Source organism: Cucurbita maxima, unplaced genomic scaffold (assembly GCF_002738345.1).
Source record: "Cucurbita maxima cultivar Rimu unplaced genomic scaffold, Cmax_1.0 Cma_Scf00017, whole genome shotgun sequence".
NCBI classification, from domain to species: Eukaryota; Viridiplantae; Streptophyta; class Magnoliopsida; order Cucurbitales; family Cucurbitaceae; genus Cucurbita; species Cucurbita maxima.
This window is the reverse complement of record NW_019272033.1, coordinates 3,049,187-3,069,643: the sequence shown is the minus strand read 5'-3', so window position 1 is coordinate 3,069,643 and position 20,457 is coordinate 3,049,187. Positions and strand designations below refer to the sequence as shown.

General features: G+C 36.8%; 6 protein-coding genes across 6 annotated transcripts in view; 3 read left to right on the top strand and 3 right to left on the bottom strand.

Moving 5' to 3' along the window:
• Window positions 1–1,176, top strand: part of LOC111491810 (protein MEMO1-like) — a 4,299-nt gene extending 3,123 nt beyond the window's left edge. The window contains exons 7-8 of the mRNA XM_023140858.1: window positions 432–606; window positions 716–1,176. Coding sequence (XP_022996626.1) covers window positions 432–606; window positions 716–841 — 301 coding nt within the window. The 3' untranslated portion in view covers window positions 842–1,176. The remainder of the gene's footprint in view (window positions 1–431; window positions 607–715) is intronic.
• LOC111491814 (40S ribosomal protein S11-like) overlaps window positions 1–4,841 on the bottom strand; it is a 12,209-nt gene extending 7,368 nt beyond the window's left edge. Inside the window, exons 1-2 of the mRNA XM_023140863.1 lie at window positions 4,835–4,841; window positions 45–49 (exon numbers count right to left, since the gene is read on the bottom strand). The gene's annotated coding sequence lies outside the window, so the exon portion shown is untranslated. The remainder of the gene's footprint in view (window positions 1–44; window positions 50–4,834) is intronic.
• On the bottom strand, window positions 1,510–6,722 carry LOC111491809 (hydroxyproline O-galactosyltransferase HPGT3-like). The gene is made up of 12 exons (XM_023140857.1): window positions 6,398–6,722; window positions 5,866–5,929; window positions 5,555–5,604; window positions 5,136–5,332; window positions 4,095–4,155; window positions 3,866–3,938; window positions 3,432–3,555; window positions 3,256–3,343; window positions 2,955–3,005; window positions 2,776–2,847; window positions 2,288–2,400; window positions 1,510–1,755 (listed from the first exon to the last, which is right to left on the bottom strand). The coding sequence occupies exons 1-12, from the start codon at window positions 6,520–6,522 to the stop codon at window positions 1,733–1,735; spliced, it is 1,041 nt and encodes a 346-aa protein (XP_022996625.1). The 5' UTR covers window positions 6,523–6,722; the 3' UTR covers window positions 1,510–1,732.
• Window positions 6,723–7,498: 776 nt separating this feature from the next.
• On the top strand, window positions 7,499–11,567 carry LOC111491802 (probable glycosyltransferase At5g25310). The gene is made up of 4 exons (XM_023140843.1): window positions 7,499–7,862; window positions 7,943–8,106; window positions 9,250–9,601; window positions 10,306–11,567. Exons 1-4 carry the CDS (start codon window positions 7,521–7,523, stop codon window positions 10,963–10,965), a joined length of 1,518 nt encoding a protein of 505 aa, XP_022996611.1. The 5' UTR covers window positions 7,499–7,520; the 3' UTR covers window positions 10,966–11,567.
• LOC111491812 (adenine phosphoribosyltransferase 5-like) lies at window positions 11,281–13,718 on the bottom strand. Its single transcript, XM_023140861.1, has 6 exons — window positions 13,474–13,718; window positions 13,240–13,350; window positions 12,743–12,835; window positions 12,502–12,651; window positions 12,084–12,215; window positions 11,281–11,516 (listed from the first exon to the last, which is right to left on the bottom strand). Exons 1-5 carry the CDS (start codon window positions 13,562–13,564, stop codon window positions 12,085–12,087), a joined length of 576 nt encoding a protein of 191 aa, XP_022996629.1. The 5' UTR covers window positions 13,565–13,718; the 3' UTR covers window positions 11,281–11,516; window position 12,084.
• A 4,011-nt stretch (window positions 13,719–17,729) lies between these two features.
• Window positions 17,730–19,887, top strand: LOC111491815 (auxin-responsive protein IAA29-like). Its single transcript, XM_023140864.1, has 4 exons — window positions 17,730–19,056; window positions 19,135–19,379; window positions 19,470–19,560; window positions 19,658–19,887. The coding sequence occupies exons 1-4, from the start codon at window positions 18,908–18,910 to the stop codon at window positions 19,716–19,718; spliced, it is 546 nt and encodes a 181-aa protein (XP_022996632.1). The 5' UTR covers window positions 17,730–18,907; the 3' UTR covers window positions 19,719–19,887.
• Window positions 19,888–20,457: the final 570 nt, after the last annotated feature.

Sequence of the window (20,457 nt, the reverse complement as noted above, 5' to 3'; positions counted from 1 at the left end):
CCCCCCCCCCCCCCACCCCACACCCCCCGAGGTTTATAAAACGCCTCTGCTAGGAGAGGTTTTCACAACCTTGTAAAGAATGTTTCATTCTCCTCCCCAACTAACGTGGGATTTTTCAACTTGTCTAGTGATGTGACGGTGGTGGTTCTTGATTGGATGCCTCTAAGATGGCTAGGTTTGAATGAGCCTCAAATTTAGCACATATAAGTAAAATATAGTCGACATTATATTAGACTCAATCCTCTAGCTTTATACTCTATTGCAAAAAAGGTGATTATTTTTTATTTCATCACTGCACTCGTTGCCATTATGTTGATGCTTCTTGGATGTGTATGAAATTTTTAATTCTGAAATCTCACATAAATGATTTCTAAGTTATTTACTATCATTCTTGTTCCGAATTTTATCTGACATGTGCTCGTGCCTCTTAGGTTCAACTACATGCATTACGACAAGGAACATGGGGCGATATACAAATCTATTGAAGCTTTGGACCACATGGGCATGGATATAATAGAAACAGGAGATCCTGAAGCATTCAAGAAGTATCTGCAGGAGTATGACAATACCATTTGTGGTCGTCACCCTATTAGTGTATTTCTTCATGTAAGTGCCTGAAAACATTCCAAAACATATGCATATTACTTATGTTCCGACCTGAAAATGAGATTTTTGTTTTGGATAACTGAATGATGGATTGCTTTTGTTCCACCAGATGTTGAAGCACAGCTCCACAAAAATAAAGATCAAATTCCTTCGATACGAACAATCCAGTCAGTGCAAAACGATGAGAGACAGCAGTGTGAGCTACGCGTCCGCTGCAGCAAAGGTGGATGCTTGAATTGAAGCTGTGTGAATTATGGCAATGAAGAAAGATCCATTGATTTATAATCTTCTCCATTGGCTCTGCCTTAACCTCTAATATCATGCATTTTATTTGATCAACGCTTGTTCTTAAATTATATGGCAGTCTCCCCCTGTTACATATCAGTGTTTCAGGAACCTGCATTGTTAATGTGTTATTCTAGTTTTTGTTTCATATTCATAAGATTTATTCTCGGTCGGACTCAGGACTTGGACTGACCTGACCGTTGGCTGGAACTGGAAGATGTCTCATGTGTGGCTTCCAAATGAAGCCATGAAATAGACAAGATTGATGAAGGGTTTTCTGATGGATTTCTCAGTTTGTTAATGCAAGTGAAAGAAATATGGATGGTCGATGTTGGCTTTTACAATTTATTAATGCCAGTTTGGAAGAATTTTCTTCCATATCCTCAAATGTTCTTGAACCTTTTCAAACCCAAAAAGACGAACAACACTCCCTAAGATTTCAATGAAGAAGAACAACTCCAAGAGCTCCGGAAGCACATAAAAATCAGCTGCATTACGCTTCTGTTCCAATCTCCAAGATAATGTTGTAAATTGTAACAGTAGAACCGTCCCGAATGAGTGTTTACGATGAAAAAAGGAGAATTAAAAAAGGACTGTTATTTCGGTATATCCATCACATGTATCAAACTAATTTTGGCTTTCTATTATCAACAAAAGGGCATTCAGTACATCAATCAGTCACTATTAGCTCTACAAAATAAATGGCTGTGTATCTCAGCATCCGAAAAGAGGAATCAAGTGAACACGTCGAGATTCCCTTGGCATCAGCTGGAGGGTGAACTCAGGCACATAAACCCGTCGCAAAAGAATTGTCTAAGCTCCGCAAAATTTGCTGCATGTCCTAAACCACGGAACACACCTTGTCTGAAAAAAGAACATGTCCACAACTGGCATAAGTGTATATAACGATAAACCAAAAATTACCTTCTTCCTATGATTTGAACAGTTAGTAATTTCACCTGGTGGAGTAAACTTCATAAACCACTAGTGCCTATGATTTTTGTCTCTATTCTTATGAACTTTTACTATCTTGTTTATGTATTTATTTACTCATTTAAACCCTTCATGTGACTTGTACTATTCGTAATTTCACTAACTGCTACTTGAACCTAGAAATTTTAAGGATCAAATAAATAAAAGGTCAGAGTTTTAAAAAAATGCTATAAATATCAGAAACCAATTTGCAAATTGAGTTCAAAACTAAGTTATAAAAGTAAATGAATCATAATGGAATGGAGTTTGTATGACGAGGGGGAAAGATGCACCAGAGCACCTTTGATCAGCTCTCATCAGCAATCCAAATCAAAGGTAGTATTTTAAAACAAAACTTCAGGAAAAGTTGTAGAAATACGAGAAAAGACCAACTACCACAGTAATGGAATGGAGTCATATTCACCTTGTCTAACGCTACCGCAGCACAGTCGATTATCATCTATATGAGTAGCCTGGAGACCAATCATCCATGACCCCATTGATACATCGTCATGTGCGTAAGTCTTCAAAGATGCACTGCAAATAATACAAACAATCATAATACATGACATAACCAAGAAATATTTTCTAGAAAATACGCGGAAAAAGGGATTCATGAAAAATCTCACTAATAAGGTTCTTTTATATTTATAAAGCAGAATACTACATTCAAATGGGAGTGAACTTAAAGGAGTATAATTTTGCACATGATAGCTTATTTCCCGGTTATGACAAGGAAAATCAGAACAAATATATGTTCTAACTTCAAATAGTTAAAAGAAAGGCTGCCAACTTTGCTGATGACAATTCTACAGGAAAAAGATAATTAAGAATGGAATCCTAAACTTCTGAGCATGAGATATATCTTTCATTTGAGTAACCATTTTCTGGTATTTGAGTTATTGAGATTACCTGTTAATATAAATATACTGAGCCAAATTCTTGGAGAGGATAATAAGCGAACCAGATGCATGCTGGAAGTACCTAAAGCATAAAAAAATTGATCACATTTTACATCCGCAGTCCAGGAAGTATTCAATATATTTGAAGAAAATAACTACAATATTTCTTCAAGGAGGTAGATTACATACGATTTCTTATCTCCAAACTTCCACCATTCTGGCTCATACCAGTCCTTTCCCCTGAAAAAAAAAAAATTAACATTTCAAAAGATGAGCAGAGAACACTTGCTACATTATGTAAGCACCATCATAAAGTTTAATTGACAAAACCACGAGTGCCAAAAATCTTGACCATGCGAAAACAAATAATGAAGTATCATATTTATGAAAACAAGATATCCTTCAATCAATTTATAATCTAGAAGTTGGACATTAGAATTCATACATCCGCATGCATTTTATAACAGAAATGGAACAATAGAGGTCATACTCTTCAGCAATCACATCTCCAGATTTCATGCATCCAACGTAAGTACCATCTTGTCCACGACGATGTTCAAGAAGCTCAATTAAACCCTCTACTTGGCCAAAAACAAGTTTCAATTAATCACCAACCCGTGATAAATGAATTTCTTAGAAATAGAGATTGTTGATTAGATGATCAACCAAGATCAAGGTCAATGTTGTCTTCGACTTTCACGTAAAATTCTGCATCCCAATTTTGAACTGCTGTAATGAAAAAGAACTTGGCCTTTTTAGGCAACTCATCATCAGCTTCTTCATGACCTTCCTACAAAAAAAAGGGAACGCGTGTTGAGAATTGCCCAAGCGATCAGTGGCTCGAAGAATCACATCAAACATAAGTATGAATTAACAATTCTATATTTTGAACAACATCAATACATTAATGAGACACTCCTTAACAAACCATCGACAGATGATATTGTCAAGATTTTAGTCCGCAATGTAAACAAGTGAACATGCAGGCGCAATAATAACTTCCATGAGAACCATGTACAAAAAAGTTGAGTTGAAAGTCTTCGCTAATTCTAAGTGATTGAATAGGTGATATACGTAAGGCTAGAACTTTGATTACATACAAGTATCAAGAAGTCCTTAGTTGACTGGTTTTCCTTGTCAATGTTGCGGTCCAAGGTATCACCTCGGTTTGCACTGCCAATGCAAAATCAATAAAGTTATGACAGGACATACACAGAAAATAGCTATGAAGTATAACAATAACGAGATAAAAAACACAATGCCATCAAATGAAAAAAATGGCAGTGAAGAACATTGATATGAAAATAGAGTTGAAAGTGGAAGGAAAACCTCCGACCAATAACAAAGCGTATAGCCACCCCTCTTTCCTCCAGCTTTTTCAATGCATCACCTATAAATGCCAAAAGAAATATGATCATACATCATCAATTACATGTTCAACCCACCCATTCCTGAAAATTAAACCAGTAAATATTTCTTGGATAAATTACAAATTTAGCCCATGAACTTAGAGGCGTGTCTATTTGGTCTCTCAACCTTCAAAATTACAACTCTAGTCCTTGAGCTTTAAATTTTTTTTAAATTCACGGATCTAGACACAAAATTAAAAATTTAGAGTTCTATATTAGACATAAATTGTATATCTAATAGACCAACTAATTTTTAAAACTTGTGAAATTTATGAAGACCCTATTAAACACAAAATTGAACTATTAAAGTAATTTTATAATATTCAAATATTCTAACAGATAATACATTTCCCTATAAATACTTTATTATATCCTTAAAATAACACATTTCTGCATCACAAAGACCATAAGATTTTCGTGTTGAATCCAAGCATCACTCTCGCTCTAATCCACAAACTCAATTCAAATATTAAATTTCGAGATCTATTTATGTGAAGCATGGCTTTTCCTCTCTTTTTTATCCCCTGCTCCTGTTTAATAAACCAGGTTGAATTGCGATGATATCTATTATTACTGCCCACCTATTACAGGCCCCTACAGTAAGAGGAAGTGTTTCATTTACGAGGAAAAATGTCAAAATCAACAAAATCAGTTACAGACCATTGATACCATGGCATGCTAGATCTCATATGATTGAAGTCTAATATATGGATCACTCCCACAGACTATTAGAACCATAGATACTGTTTACTTGAACTAAATATTCCAATGGACCTTCGCTAGCTCAAAGGTAAAAAACTAATAGGTAACTAATTTTCTGATACTCTATTGAACCTCGGTCATTATAAATTTGGGATCACTGGGAGAGTTAAGTGCCATAAGACAAAAAACAGTTGTTTTAAATGAAGCTCAGCGAGTTGATTCACAGCCCCAATCAAATAATATCTAACACTCGACTGACCTTTCGGCATCCAAGAACCTCTGAACGCATTGCGCCTCAGTCGACTTCCAAATCCAGTATGAACACCGATAACAGCAAGAAGCTTACGGCTAGGTTCAGAAGAAGATCCACTTTGTCGCAGTTGATTCTTCAGGTACCCTTGACTCTTTGCTAATGTTAAATCCATCTCCACTTCCACAATCCTCCTCTCTAAATCTCTTAATAAAAGTATATAAAATTTTAATTCAATAATATGTAAAACAATTTAGATTGGTAGTTATTTTAGATACTACGTAAATAAAAACAAATTATACAAAGAAAGCGAAAAAAAATGTCCAGCCCTCACAAGAAAGACACAGAAGATCATTCGTATGAGGGAATGTTTCAAAACAAAGATTGGGTTTCACGTGAGAATCAAGAAAGGAAAATTAGGCATATACTTGCAACCCAGGACTTGCAGCTTTTCTTCAACGCTCAAAATCAAGGATCTCTGCATACAATAACATAATTTTAATGAATTAAGGGTACCACGCTAAACAATGAATGACAAAATCTCCAGATGCATGGCGAATTAAGGGCTGGACGTGGAGGAAAACGATTACATGTAGAACTAGAAATGCTAGCAATTAGCTAATATGAGTACAGTACTCTTTCAAATTTTCAATTCAATTAAAATGGCCACGAAAACTGGCAAGAATTCCAGTGTATTTCTCTCAGAATTGAGAACATACTCATAATTTAATTAATATACCTGGGACGCGTTCTTCTGTAAGAGACTAGCAAGTAATTTCCTATTTTCTGCATCCTGCCATAGCCTGAAGAAACCAGACCAAAAACAGGCGGTACAAATGAATTTATAAGCAAAAGTCAATTGAAATGCAATAGATTATCGCAATACTAACAATCATCTCTCTCACTCTCTCTCACTCTCTCCCTTTCACCCTCTCTCTTTCCCCAGGGCAGAGGGATTGGGGAATGCATTTCCGGTAGATCAAATGGTCATGCAAAAATTACAAGCGAAAAATCCAAAAATAAAAAAGGAAACAGCTAGTACGGCAACGAAGCCGGCAGCCAATGTGAAGATGAAATACATCGGCCTGATCCATAGCCAGGTCAACTTCGATTCAAGAGTGAAAACCAACCGGAAGATCCAATTCAACCTAAACAACAGTGTACTATGACTGTGCCTCAATGTTCCAGATTCAGATTCTACCGTTCAACATTATCAGGGAAGCGCAAAGAAATTGGAGAAAAAAAAAACCGAAAATGGAAGAAGCGCATACCTGCCAGCAACATAAAGCCAAGCAAGACAAGAGAAGAATGCCATAAATATAGAAGGTTTGGAGGTGTAGAGAGGCTTGGATCGAGCTCGCCTTTCGGGTTTGGCGGTGGTCGGCAAACTCTCCATCTCGTCAATCTTGTGGAGCAAGAACGAGAAGGAATCGGAGAGGGATTGGTTTAAACGCAGAGATTGTTGGTGTTCATAACACGCAGACGAATTGCCATAAAAGGGAAACAGAAACAAGGAAGGAAATCGGTAATGGAAACTAACTGCAAAACAAGGAATGAAGAAGACGAGAGTTGAGATCGAATAATGTATTTTTTAAAATTAATATTTATAAAAAAAAAAAAAAAATCACAAAATTAGCAAATTTATTTACTCTTTTCACTAATTTTTAAATAAAAATTTATAATAAGATTAAAATTGAAAACTTATATCATGACCGATTATGTATCAATAAATTTAATATTTGTTTCTCCTATGTTTATCTTTCCACGTATGCAATGAATTGTCTCTGTCTTCACTTTCACTCGAAATAGTAAGTGATGTGGCTTTTTTTTTTTTTTTAATTTAATTATTAATAAGAGAATTCAAAATAACGCTCATAAGTCTCAATTCATTAATAACATACCTAAATAAAAAGTCACCTTTAATAATTCGATAATTAATAATAGTATCATACCGTTCAATTTAATCAAATGGTAATTTTAACTTTAAACTCCTAAAAATTTTACAATTTAGTTCAAAATATCATTAAAAAAACAAATTATAATGTATCAATCTTAATATAATTAAAATGTTTAATTAGATTTTTTTTACTGTAACATTATATTTCAAAATATATAAGTTTTCACTTTAAAAATATATATAGAAAAAAAAAAATGAAATGGGAATATAATATCCGTTTCATTTTCAATTTTAGTAACAACGAAGTGAAAATACATTTTTATCCTTCTTCATTTACGGTATAAGTTTGGATAAATGGACATTTTTAAGCCTTACTATTTATCAAATAGTTTAATATTTGATTTTGCCAAAAAAAAAAAAGAAACAGAATTGACAAAATTTTACCAAAATTAAAAAACAAATAAGAGAAGGGTATTTTGGGAATTACACTAGTGCCCATGCCATACGATCCGGAGTCGACTCAAGTCGTCCCGACTGGCTTCATAAAAACTTCCACAAGCCTACTGCGACATCTTCCTCAGCCAAGGAAGAAAAAAACAGAGACAACAATGGAGGTTTTTCACCTGCCGACTACATCACCACTCCTCACTTCGATCGCTGCCGCCTCGATTCTCCTTTTTCTTCTCGTCTCCGACAATTACTCAGACCGATTCGCAACCAAATCTCCGCCTCCACTAAAATTCACGCACCTCCACCAATTTCCTCCGATTTCCGATCGATTCCAAGCCGTTCACTTGCCGGAAATCTCCGAGGAGTTGCTCGCTCATCGCCTTAATCTAGTAAGAAATCAAACACTGATTATCTTCATTGAATGAATGAATTAATGAAAGTTATTAATCAATGCATGTATGTTCTTCAGAGAAAAGCGACGAAAACGAGATTGACCAGAGACGAAAAGCTCGAACTAGGGCTCGCTCGGGCTAGGGCGGAAATTCGCCGAGCGGCGAAGGTCTCGAACTTATCGACCACCGTCGATTACGTTCCTTCTTTCGCAGTTTATCACAATCCCCGCGCTTTTTTTCAGTGAGTAAATCGGTTTTTAATCAATTTTCACTTCTAAAAAACCATATTAATAATAAATTTGCTCCTAATAATTAACATTTTTTTTGCTATAATCATAAATTAGATGATGTTTAAATATAATATATTTTATTTCTTGACGGATTGTTAAGATTTTTTTTATTTTTTATTTTTAGGAAAAGAAATTACGTGTTTACGTATTATTATTATTATTTTTTTTTATTCCCTTTGTTGGGTGTAAAAATGAGTGCCACCTGGGATACTTATGGTCAAAGCGTCTGTGGGAGGTTTTATTTACGGACTTTAGGCGTGTTAAGTGCGCACACTCGATTGCACGTTACTCAACTTGCGACAGTGAAAGCCACAGCATTTCTACTCATTACTCTCTTCTTTTTCTCTATAATTATGAATTTAATTACCTTTAGTCCACTGACTCAAAATCATCGTGTAGACTACCACTAACAAAAATTGTTCGCTTTGACTTTTCTCCAAACATTTTTAAAACACATCTATTAGGGAGAGGTTTCGACACGCTTGTAAAAAAATGTTTTATTCTCTTCTACCGCTGATGCACCCCCTTCGAGGTTCAGCGTCCTCGGTAATACTCATTTCCTTCTCTAATCGATATGGGATCTCTCAATCCATCTTCCTTCAGGCCCAGCGTTCTTGCTGGCACACCCCTTTGTGTTCACTTGGGTTCAGCCTACTCACTGACACAATGTGTCTGCCTCTTATACCATTTGTAACAGTTCAAACCCACTACTAGTAGATATTATCCGCTTTTGCTAGTTATGTATCTTATGGTTTTAAAACATGTATGTTAGGGGGAGGTTTCACCACACTTATAAGCAATAAATGCTTAGTTAGTGATCTCACAATCTACCCTTTTTATGAGGCGAATGTCCTCGTGGGACACCGACTAGTGTCTGTCTCTATACCTTTATATTAGTCTTCTCTGGACTCTTTCTTCAAAATTTTAAAACACTTCTACTAATAAGAGATTTCCATACGGGACAACGTGGAATCTCATAGATTATCATGAAACTCACGGAACATTATACAACTAATACATACAAGCTTGACGCAGAAGCCGAAGCAGGTCAGGTTGGCTTTTACAGAGCATAACTAATGATTATGGTTCAACAGGAGCTACGTGGAGATGGAGAGAAGATTCAAAGTGTACGTGTACCCGGAGGGGGATTTGCCGATAACCCACGACGGGCCGTGCAAGAACATATACACAGTGGAAGGGAGGTTCATACATGAGATGGAGCATGGGGCGAACGGGTTCAGGACGGCGGATCCGAGTGTGGCTCATGTTTTTTTTATGCCGTTCAGCGTGGCTTGGATGGTTAAGTACTTGTATGAATCTGGAAGCTTTGATCAAACGCCGCTGCGGGTGTTTGTGAGTGATTACGTGCGGGTGGTGTCAGAAAAGTACCCATTTTGGAATAAAACAACTGGGGCTGACCACTTTATTGTTTCATGCCATGATTGGGTTTGTTTCTCTTTTCTTCATTACAAAGTTACCTTACTTTTATGTTTTTTTTTTGTCCAGAAGTGTTGGAAGAGTAGTCTCACGTCTTAGATCTTAATTTCTTTTTTTGTCCGGAAGTGTTCGAAGAGTAGTCCCACGTCTTGGATCTTAATTGAGAAGTTGATCATGAGTTTATTAGTAAAAAATACATATGAGAAAATTTCAGAAACCAAAAGTATGGGCATAAGAGCATATTTTCAACTTAGTCCTGTCAATAGAATTCTTAAGTGTCTAACAAAGAGTCTTTTGTTCGAGGGCTCTAAAAAAAGAGTCAAGTTTTGATTAAGAAGAGGTTGTGTGAGGGTTCCATAGGTCTCAAAAAGGCTCTATGATTTACTTTATTAGAGGGGAGGATTGTTGAGAAAGGAGTTCCACGTTAACTAATTAAGGGGTTGATCATGAACAAATAGTGTACTTTATTTAAGAGTTCTAGAGAAGGAGTCTGAATCTCGATTAAGGAAAAACTGTTTAAGAGATTCATAGGCCTCAGGAGAGGTTCTATGATGTACTATGTTCGAGGTGAGTATTGTTGGGAGAGGAGTCCCACATCGGCTACTTAAGGAGTTGCATAAGCTCTTCCGCTCAAAGTAGATAATATTATACAATTGCGTAGATTCGTCATTTTAACACCATTTTCATTATTTTTGCTTCCCATGAATGAACAGGGTCCAATTGCAACAGAAGGAAACCCCTTCCTATACAACACATCCATCCGCGTCTTCTGTAACGCCAACTCCTCCGAAGGATTCAACCCACAAAAAGACGTCAGCTTACCGGAGATCCACCTCTACGACGGCGACATATCCCCGAAGCTACTGTCGCCGCCAGACACCCAACGTGCCCACCTAGCATTCTTCGCAGGCGGTAACCACGGTCCAATAAGACCCATAATCCTAAAGCACTGGAAAGACCGCGACAGCGACATCCGCGTGTACGAGTATCTCCCAAAGAAGCTGGACTATTACGAGCTAATGCTGAAGTCAAGATTTTGCCTGTGCCCAAGTGGGTACGAAGTGGCAAGTCCCAGAATCGTGGAGGCAATTTATGCTGAATGTGTGCCGGTGATTATTTCGGAGAAGTACGTTTTGCCATTCAGCGACGTGTTGAGATGGGAAGGGTTTTCGATTAAGGTGGGCGTGTCGGAGATTCCGAGGTTGAAGGAGATTTTGATGGGGGTGTCGGAGGCAGAGTACAGTAGGCTCAAAGAGGGTTTGAGGATTGTTCGAAAGCACTTTGTGTTGAACCGTCCGGCTAAGAGATTAGATGCTTTTCATATGATTTTGCATTCGATTTGGCTTAGGAGATTGAATGTAAGACTTGCGTAGCAATAAACTACACTTCATTGTACTTTAGGAGATTGGGATGGATGCCTTGAAAGTGTTCATTTGCATTTCAAACATTGATATATATATACTGAAAGATGTTGATAGATAATGCTAGAAATACTAAGGTTGAGATACCCCGAACGATTGGATCCCACAAATTTGGGATGTCATTTCACCGCATGCTCTTTCTTCTAACTAAATACCTGATATCAAAGCCTAACACATCTGACAGTGTACCAATAAAGATGTTGGTCCCCAAAGAGAGTGGATTGTGAGATCTCATATTGGATCATCCATCATCATGGTTGTTTTGAATATCAGAATCTGAGAATAGTTTTGTTGATTAAAGATTTGGTTGAAATAACAGGCTGGGGAAGAAAGGACACATAATTTAGCACTAAAAAAATAGTACAATGGACCCAACTTTCATTCATCGCTGCTCAAACTTTGAACGCAGGAATCAAATCTCACAGTCTCTGTCTCTGTCTCAGCCTGTTCGCTCAAGCATCATCACCTCAATATCAAGCCTAAGCAGAAGCAATATCACCCACCTGCATACACACACACCCTCACCTTACTTTTCTTCAAACCCTGTTATTACTTAAAAACAACATTATATTGTCCGCTTTGACCTGTATCACGATCAATCGAACGGTTTAAAACGCGTCTGCTAAAGATAAGTTTTCACTCTCCTCTCCAACCGATGTGAGATCTCACAATCTAACGCTTTTGCTGACACACAGCCTAGTGTCTAGCACTAATACCATGTGTAACAACTCAAGTCTACCATTCGCAGATATTGTCTATTTTAACCCGTGTTGTCGTATGCCTCACAGTTTTAAAACACGTCTGCTGAGGAGAGGTTTCCACACCCTTATAAGGAATGCTTAGTTCCTTCTCCAACCCGACGTGGGGATCTCACAATCCACCCGCTTTAAGAGGGTCAGCATCCGGTGGCTGGTTCTAATACCATTTGCAACCGTCCAAGCCCACTGCTAGTAAATAATGTCTACGAGTCTGCTAGTAAAAGGTTCTCACACTTTTATAAGAAATATTTTGTTACTCTCTTCAATCAAAGTGGGATCACACCGGGCAAAATGTAGCTTCTTGGGATTTACCTTAGAAACAAACATCCAATTGGCGTGGCTCAACAAGGATATAAAGTGGCTTTCCATTGAGCCTGCGCTGTCCCTTAACTTCGCGCAATCCAACAACACAGGCACATTCAACGACTTCAGCACCCATCCGTTCTACCAACAAAACAGAGAGATATCAAATTAATAAAATAACAATGGACCCACTCGATCATAGTTTTAAGGGAAACATAATCATGAAAGACAATCATTTTAACCAAGAAATCTAAACACTATGATTAATCCAATATTTTGGTTTCTAGTTCAGACAAAACCATGGACGACAAAAACAACCAAAGTTTTCCCACGGACTTGCTGCTTTTAAGGTTAGAATAGCAGCAAAATCCAAAAAAAAATATCACTTTTGAAAGATCGTGTTCATATGTCAAAGAATCTAAAATACCCAGAAGCTTGATTGCTGCTGATAACGTTCCACCAGTGGCCACTAAATCATCGATAACCAATGCACGTTCCCCTGCCTTCACGGCATCATTATGCATTTCTAAGCAGTCGGTTCCATACTCCAAGTCATAAGCTTCTGATATCACATCGCCTATGACATAGTAAACAATGGCTGTATGCTTCAAAAACAGCAACTTTTTGGGTAAATTTTGGAGGATTTTGCAGTGATGGAACGAACATACCTGGAAGCTTTCTGGGTTTTCGTAAAGGAACGAACTTAGCACCAATGGCTAAGGCAATCGAAGGGCCGAACATGAATCCCCTGGCTTCTACCCCTGCATTTCAGAGCATCCCACGAACAGGGGATTAGCAAATCAGAAGAAAAGGTTTAAAAGATACTCATAATTTCTTGGGAAAGCATTTTTTTAAAAGGGTATGAGATGTCGACAGCAAAGTACAAGAAGAAAGTTTTACTTTCCTTCAAAGAACATCGAATGAGGTGTTTGAAGGAAGAGAGAGAAACACTAAATTCAGTAAGATAAAGAAATTTAAAAGAAAAGAAGAAGAAATCCACAGCTCTAAAAACAGGGGAAACGAGAAAACCCACGAAAGTAGGAAGAACAAAATCTGCAGAACTTTCCATCCGCGAAAAAAGGAAAAACAGAGAACAAAGAATCCTCAGACAATGTCGGCAAGAACAAACATAAAAGAAAAAAAGACAGAGAGATGAGAAGAATACCAGCAACAACAGAGATGTTCATGCCCCTGTAACGATCGACAAAAATGTCAACAGTATCCTTAAACGCCTTATGATCCAGCAACAACGTTGTAATATCTTGAAACATGATTCCTATTAGAAAAAACCCAAATCAAAATGAATCTCAACTTCAATTTAGAACCAACCAAAACAGAGCACTCTGCTCATCCCAATCAAAAACTGTACAGAAATCATGAAAGAGAAACAGAGACAAACCAGGCTTACGGAAGTGAGGAACAACTCTAATGGCTTGAGATATCCCCTGAAGCCTGGGGTCTCCCTTAAGACCATTTTCAGCTGCAAACATTGTGTTTCTCCTTGAAAAAAGCTTGAGAAATGGTCAAAAGAACCAGAAACAGAGGTCTTTAATGGCGGTTTCCGTCGCAAGAAAAGCAGAGGAGAAGGAAGGCGGAAGAGCGGCGTTTGGAAAGGATCGCTGTTATCTAAGATGTTCGAATAATGGAGTGTCTTTTAATATATTTTGGGGCTTTTTTTTTGTTTTTTGTCCCGACCATAATACCTTACAACAGATAATTAAGTACCTCTACTCCTTATTCCACGCGCAACACCCAATTGCGTGTATTTCACTCCATTTTTATTCCGAAAAATATAATTTAAAATCTTAAAAATAAAAAAGGAAAATGTTACGTGGGTTTTTTAGTCTTTTAGGACATCAAAAGAACAAAGAATCCATCGTGAAAAGCGGAGCCCCGAGATTTTGACTACCTGATTCGGAACCCAGGGTCCGACTTTTCATAGAGCCCCGCCCCGCCCCGGTTTTTACTATTATTATCATTATTTATTTTAATAATTTCCTGATTTAACATTTTCCAAAAGCTATAAAGATTCGCTCACTTTTTTTAATTTTATTATTTTAACTTATATTTTCTAATAAAATTATTTATAATTAAACTTTGAGCGATAATGGATATTGTATGAGGCAAATTAATACCATTAAATTCATTTATTGTTGGTATCCACATGTACAAAAAAAAAAAAAATAATAGCAATAAATAAATGGGATTTGAAGGAGGTAGAACTTAACTACCAAAGATATGATGCATGCCTAAAAAAAATCTTTTAAAAACCTCCATAAATATTGATGGGATGTATCATCAACCACAAATTTAAATTTAACTTCAAAATATCATAATTACGGATACATGTTCGAATAGGTTTTAAATAAAATAGATGACATATATCCGTGGGAGAGAGAAACAAAATATTTTTTATAAGAATGTGAATTTTTTTTTTTACGAATAGCACTTGTATGAAAAATATAAAGAGGATATTATGTATTAGTGGTGAGGGTGAATCATTAAAAAACGATGTATTTAGTCAAGCAAGTATATATTCACGAGAATATATAGAATAATGACTAAAATCACAGCATAATCTACAAAAATCATTAGTATTTGAACTGAACGAGTAAACTCAATAATAGAGGGTGAGGGAAAGTAATAGTAAACTTTATAGGTACATGTTTTTTTTTTTTTTTTTAGTGATATGGATCTTCAATCATGCGCAGTCATAATTGACTCAACATATGACCACATCACGTAAAGATTTTGTGTAATCTTCACAAACTCTTTAACCGATCTAAGCTTGAACAAAGTCAACTTTCTCATAGTGATCACCCCGCTAAGATTGAGTGATATACAAACCAAAAGACATATTTTATCGTGCAATTTGAAACAAAAAAGCAGAGTTGTATGAATTAATCTCACCTAAATGTCCATTCAAAATTGAAATAAAGTTAGTGAGAAAATAAATGTCCATAAAGAGGCATGGGGTTTGTAAGGGCCACGCGTGGGAATGGGAAGTGGGAAAAAAAGGACACACCTTTTTAAACACAGTTTGAGTGAATCTGAGCTGCTAAGGCTGATGGTGAACCAACGTTGTTAACCCACAAAAAGTTTTTTAAGAATCCTATGTTTTTGTTTTATATCCATAATATTCTTCGACAGTGAGATTCCATATCAATTAGAGAGATGAAACGAATGTCAACGAGAACGCTAAACTTCTTATAAGAGTCGAGAGAGAACAATATCGATTAGTGATAAACTTGAATTCTTACCGAGAGGCTCTCAACCATGAATCATCATGACTACTAACATACGACCAAGTTCATTGCATGAGTGAGTTTGATATCATTAATGATGACGAGAGTATCCGATTAATCCATGATATGGATATGGAGTTGTAAAGTTATTCTTTTGTGGGTATAAAGCCTATTGTGAGTTTGCTTTTAAAAACATTATTGGAAAACACACAATCTTTTATCATAATTTTGTGTCCAAGTAATTAATTCCCTCCTTGCTTCTTTCCTTTTCGTAACATTTATTTATTTATTTATTATTATTAACATTTATTTTATAAGAGAATTAAAAATGAAATAAAAAAGAGGTGAAACCGTGAAAGAAAGTAATGAATGGGTTCCTTCCAAAATTGCCGATAGAATTTGGGGGAAGGGGGGGTTGACAGAGAATCAAGTGGCAGTAGATTTTCAGAGATTTGGAGGGTGGTCCCCGGAAAGGTGGTCCCATCATAGTGAAGACAACGTGGCAGCTCGGAATCTGATCACACCGTACACGTAGCATGATGGAAAAGACCTAAGCCCCCAACCTCCACAGTGTCATTTATTTCATTTATGACTTTTGTCTTCTCCTGCAATTTCCCCATTGACCAACCAACCAACCAACCAACCAACCAACCATTTCTTCTTCTTCTTTTTTATTTATTAAAAAAAAAAAAAGAAGAAAGACACAGTGGGGCCCACCCCGCCTAGATACGCCTGACGTCATCTCTTACCATCTTCCAGATTCATAATAGCCAAATCACACTATTATACCCGGCACGTGCCTCCCACGCCCCCTCCCTCTTTCTTTATTCATTCCCAATACTCAATTTATTTTTTATTTACCATAAATAATATTCAATATGAATATATATATAATTTGAAACTTTTGGTGACAGTCCAAGTATCAAATCATATATAAAGCTTTTTATATTAAATGTGTTATATTCAGTTTTGTCTATATTATATACTTCCTTTTCCATTTCAATAACAACCTTGTTTTTATTTTATATTTTTAAATTTTGTCTCCATCTATATAAAAAAAAAATAATAATAATTTAAATCAGATTTTTCCCAATATTATATTTACAAATGGGCGTGAAATAAAAAACAAAATCCCTTGCTTATTTATAAAATTAAAAAAACAATAATATAACTTTTTTTTCAATCAGTGAAACAAAAAATGAGAATTTATTTATTTTAAATAATAAAAAAAAAAAGAAAAATGTACAGAAAAAGAACTGTAGAAGGGCACGCGAGAGGGTACTAACACAGAAACATGATAACATGATCATTAAAGACCAGCTTTCACATCTCTCAGATTACAATATCCCGTTTATTTTCAACCCTCCAGATTTCCTCCAACTCCTTTTTGGCTTCCATCCTGACCGTCCATTTTCATCCTCCCTTTTCCCACAAGTCAAACACCTTTTTACCTTTGGTAAATAAACTAAACAATAAATTTCACCCACACGGCCGTCTTTTTTTTCCTTTTAATTCTTTCTTTCACCTCTTTCACATCACACCCTTGCACGTGAATCCAATCATAATAAAATTTTAATCCAATTAAGATTCAAATAATGGTAACTAATAATTCATAATAATTCTCTAAAATAAATAAAAAAAAACAATAAAGTAAGATTGTCACCCATTGTTGACCCTATGAACAACTCAACTAATAAATAAGAGTAGTGGCGTAGCGAAAATGATGATCCTTATTAACCTACAAAAAGATTATATTTTGTGGGCTCCACCTTCCGTGTTCAAATTTATAAATTATGTAACTAAAATAATAATAAATTAATTAATGTCGATTTCATTATAGGAACTGAATCGTATAATTTTTTTAAATGGAAGGTGGAGAGGTGATGAAAGAAATTAAAAAGGAAAAATGATGAGTGGATATGTTTAGAGAGTCACATCTAAGAAACCTAACTCGAACTAATAATTTAAGCGAACTTTATAGCTTATGATGGCCAACATTTACATACTTTTTATTTTAAAATTTAAATTATTATTATTATTATTTTCTTTTTTGGTAAAGAATAAGTTAAAAATAAATAAATCTTTGTTATAGATTTTCCACTATATAATAATTGAGCTGTTTGATTGAATCTCTAAAGCTTTAGAGGAAAAGGAAAAAGGAGAAGGGACCTTTTATTTTTCTTAGCTGTTGCCCATCATCTTTTTTTCGTTCTTTATTATTATTATTATTTTGTGTATTATTTAAATACAAAAGCCTTCCAACTTTTAAGCTACTGATTTAAATGGGCTGGGCTGGGCTGTCGTAGCTTTACAAAGCCCATTAACTGAACTATATGGGCCTCGATATCGGCCCAATTTCAGGTTGGTTATTTTATCCTATTATTAATAAATAAATGAAAATTTTCATGTAAACACAATGATAAAAAATCATAACTCCGCCCTGGTCGCCCACATGACGGCCGCAGCATGAACTTGCCGAGCGGGGAGAAGTAGATTTTGTCGAGAGCTAGCCTAACCGATCTGTTCGGCGAGGGGAGAGAGACTTCATGGAAGATTTCTGAGAATTGATGGGATTAGGGTTAGGGTTAGGGTTAGGGTTTCGGGGACGGAGAATTTGGGGGTTTTGATGGAAATGGAAAGGGGAAGGGAGGAGGCCATGATTACACTCGCCATAGCGGTTAGGAGGTTTGAGTAAGAGGATGACAATGGCGGATCTGATCTGATGGAAGATCGAGAAATGGGGCGATCGGAGTTTCTATCGACGACATTCTACACGCTACACAAAATTTGTAGAACAGATTGGGATTTTTATCGCACGTGGCATGCGCGTGCCTTGAGCTATTGGGCCCAACTTGGGCCTGTCTAAGGTATGGGCTTTTTATTTTCCCACGCTAATTAATCATGGCCCAATTCATAACTAAGATAGGGAAGGTAGGCCCGAATGAGAATATTGCAGCGGCAGGGGAGGGTAGAGAAGACAGTGATTTGATCTCATATTGGGTCGGAAGCCGTGGCGTGGGGCTATGGCGGAGTTAGAACTCCAAACCTACCAACCAAAAACAAAAAAACCCCTTGTGAATGAGTCTATGCTTACCCAATGGTGTTCACGTGGACTTCAAAAGCGTGGGTCTTCTTTCCTCTTTTGTCTTTTATTTCTGCCACGTGACACATCATCCCTTGACGTGTCCTCCTTATCATCTCCCATTTGCATCTTCAAATTCATGTACTTCTTCCTAATATAGTCATTTTTGAGGTAGGCCGTTGCAGAATAGGGAATTTGTACTGCCACAACAAGTATCGAACTAGGATTCTTTCCTTCATTCAATTTCACACCACCCCTGTTTGCTTTTCTTGTTTTCTTTCTTATATTTCCAATGCCCTTCGTTTTACTCCTCCATCAACCTAGAATCTCACACCATTTATTCTTTTCTCCCTTTGAAGTCGACCCATCAATCCATCTCCCTCCATATCCATATCTTGATGTCTGTTTGTGAGAGATTTTTACACTCTCCTACCGACTATTCTGTGATGTCCCACATTAAAAATACCCTTTATCAGGGAGTGGAAATAAGGGGTATGTCACATTAGATGAGCAGAGACAGGCAGGTCCAACCGCACACGCCCCGCGGCCCCTGTCTATCACATTTGCCATCCTTTTTCCTGTCTTGGAATGATAAGCCAAAGGATGATGACGATTCTCCCCACCCCGGAGGAACACACTTTTCCACCATTCAAAAGTCAGTCCAAACTAATACAACTCTTATGATACTTTTAAATTGCTGTTATTAATTATGTCACAATTTCATATGATGTAGAGAAGATGATGAGAAGAACCCATCAGTGGGGTGGCCACCGATTGAGACATGGAGGAAGAAGGCGCTTCTCCAGCACCCTCAACCGCCGCTGGAGAATCGCAGTAACCAAAATGGCGGACCAAATTCATTGTTCGTGAAAGTGAAGATGGAGGGGGTAGCAATAGCAAGGAAACTCGATCTAAGGCTCTATCACTCTCATAACTCCCTCAAAACTGCCCTTATCGCCATGTTCACCGCATCTAATTGTAAATTATCTACTTTTTCACATTCATTCCATCAACCCCACCAGAAAAATCATAGTATTTATCCATAAATTTGAATTCTTTCTGTAACAGATGAGGCAATTGATAACAAGTGTTGGGATTTTACTCTGATCTATGAAGACGAAGATGGGGACTGGCTTCTTGCAGAGGATCTTCCATGGAAGTCCGTTTCCATTCACTCTCTTTTTCAGGGGAAAAAGACATCAAATGGCTAAATTCTAATTTATTCTCTCTGATGTTTGCTTTGTTTTTTGCCGCAGCTCCTTCGTCGAGTCTGTACGGCGCCTCAAGGTTCTGGTTCGAAAAAGAAACAAAGAATAAAGTTTGCATGTACGACGCAAATTATTTCCGAATCATATTCCACATGTAATCACATATAATATATATTAATAGCATCAATTGTTTAGAAATATTGTCGTTACTACACAAATGTGGAGCTATGTGGTCGAAATTATTGTATAAAAAGTTATTTGGGATTTGAGAACCATTATTTTCTTCTTAGTTTTTTTCTTCCAAATATCGAATTTAAAAGATGGACAAATTTAAGATTAACGAGGGTCAAAATTCATTGTCTATTTTGATCTTTTAACGCTGTCAATTTCACAATTTTAAAGTGTTTATATTGGAGAGAGGTTTCTACACTTTTTTCCAGAGCCAGACACCAGGTGGTATGCGAGTGACACTCTTTTTCTTCTCCAATCGATGTGACCTAATGGTACAGAGCCAAACATCAGGCTGTATGCTAGTGACACTCTTTCCCTTCTCCAATCGATGTGACTTAATGGTCTAAAGCTAGACACCAGACGATATGCTAGTGAGGACACTGGCTCCTAAAAAAGGTAGATTGAGCTAGACACCAGGCAGTATGCTAGTGAAGACGTTGACCCCTAAAGGAGGTGGATTGAATTAGACACTAGGTAGTATGCTAGTGAGAATGCTAGCCTCTAAAGGAGGTGAATTGTGAGATTTTCAAACACCATGTAGTATGCTAGTGAGGATGCTGGCTCCTAAAAGAGGTGGATTGAGTTAGACACTAGATAGTATGCTAGTGAGGATGCTG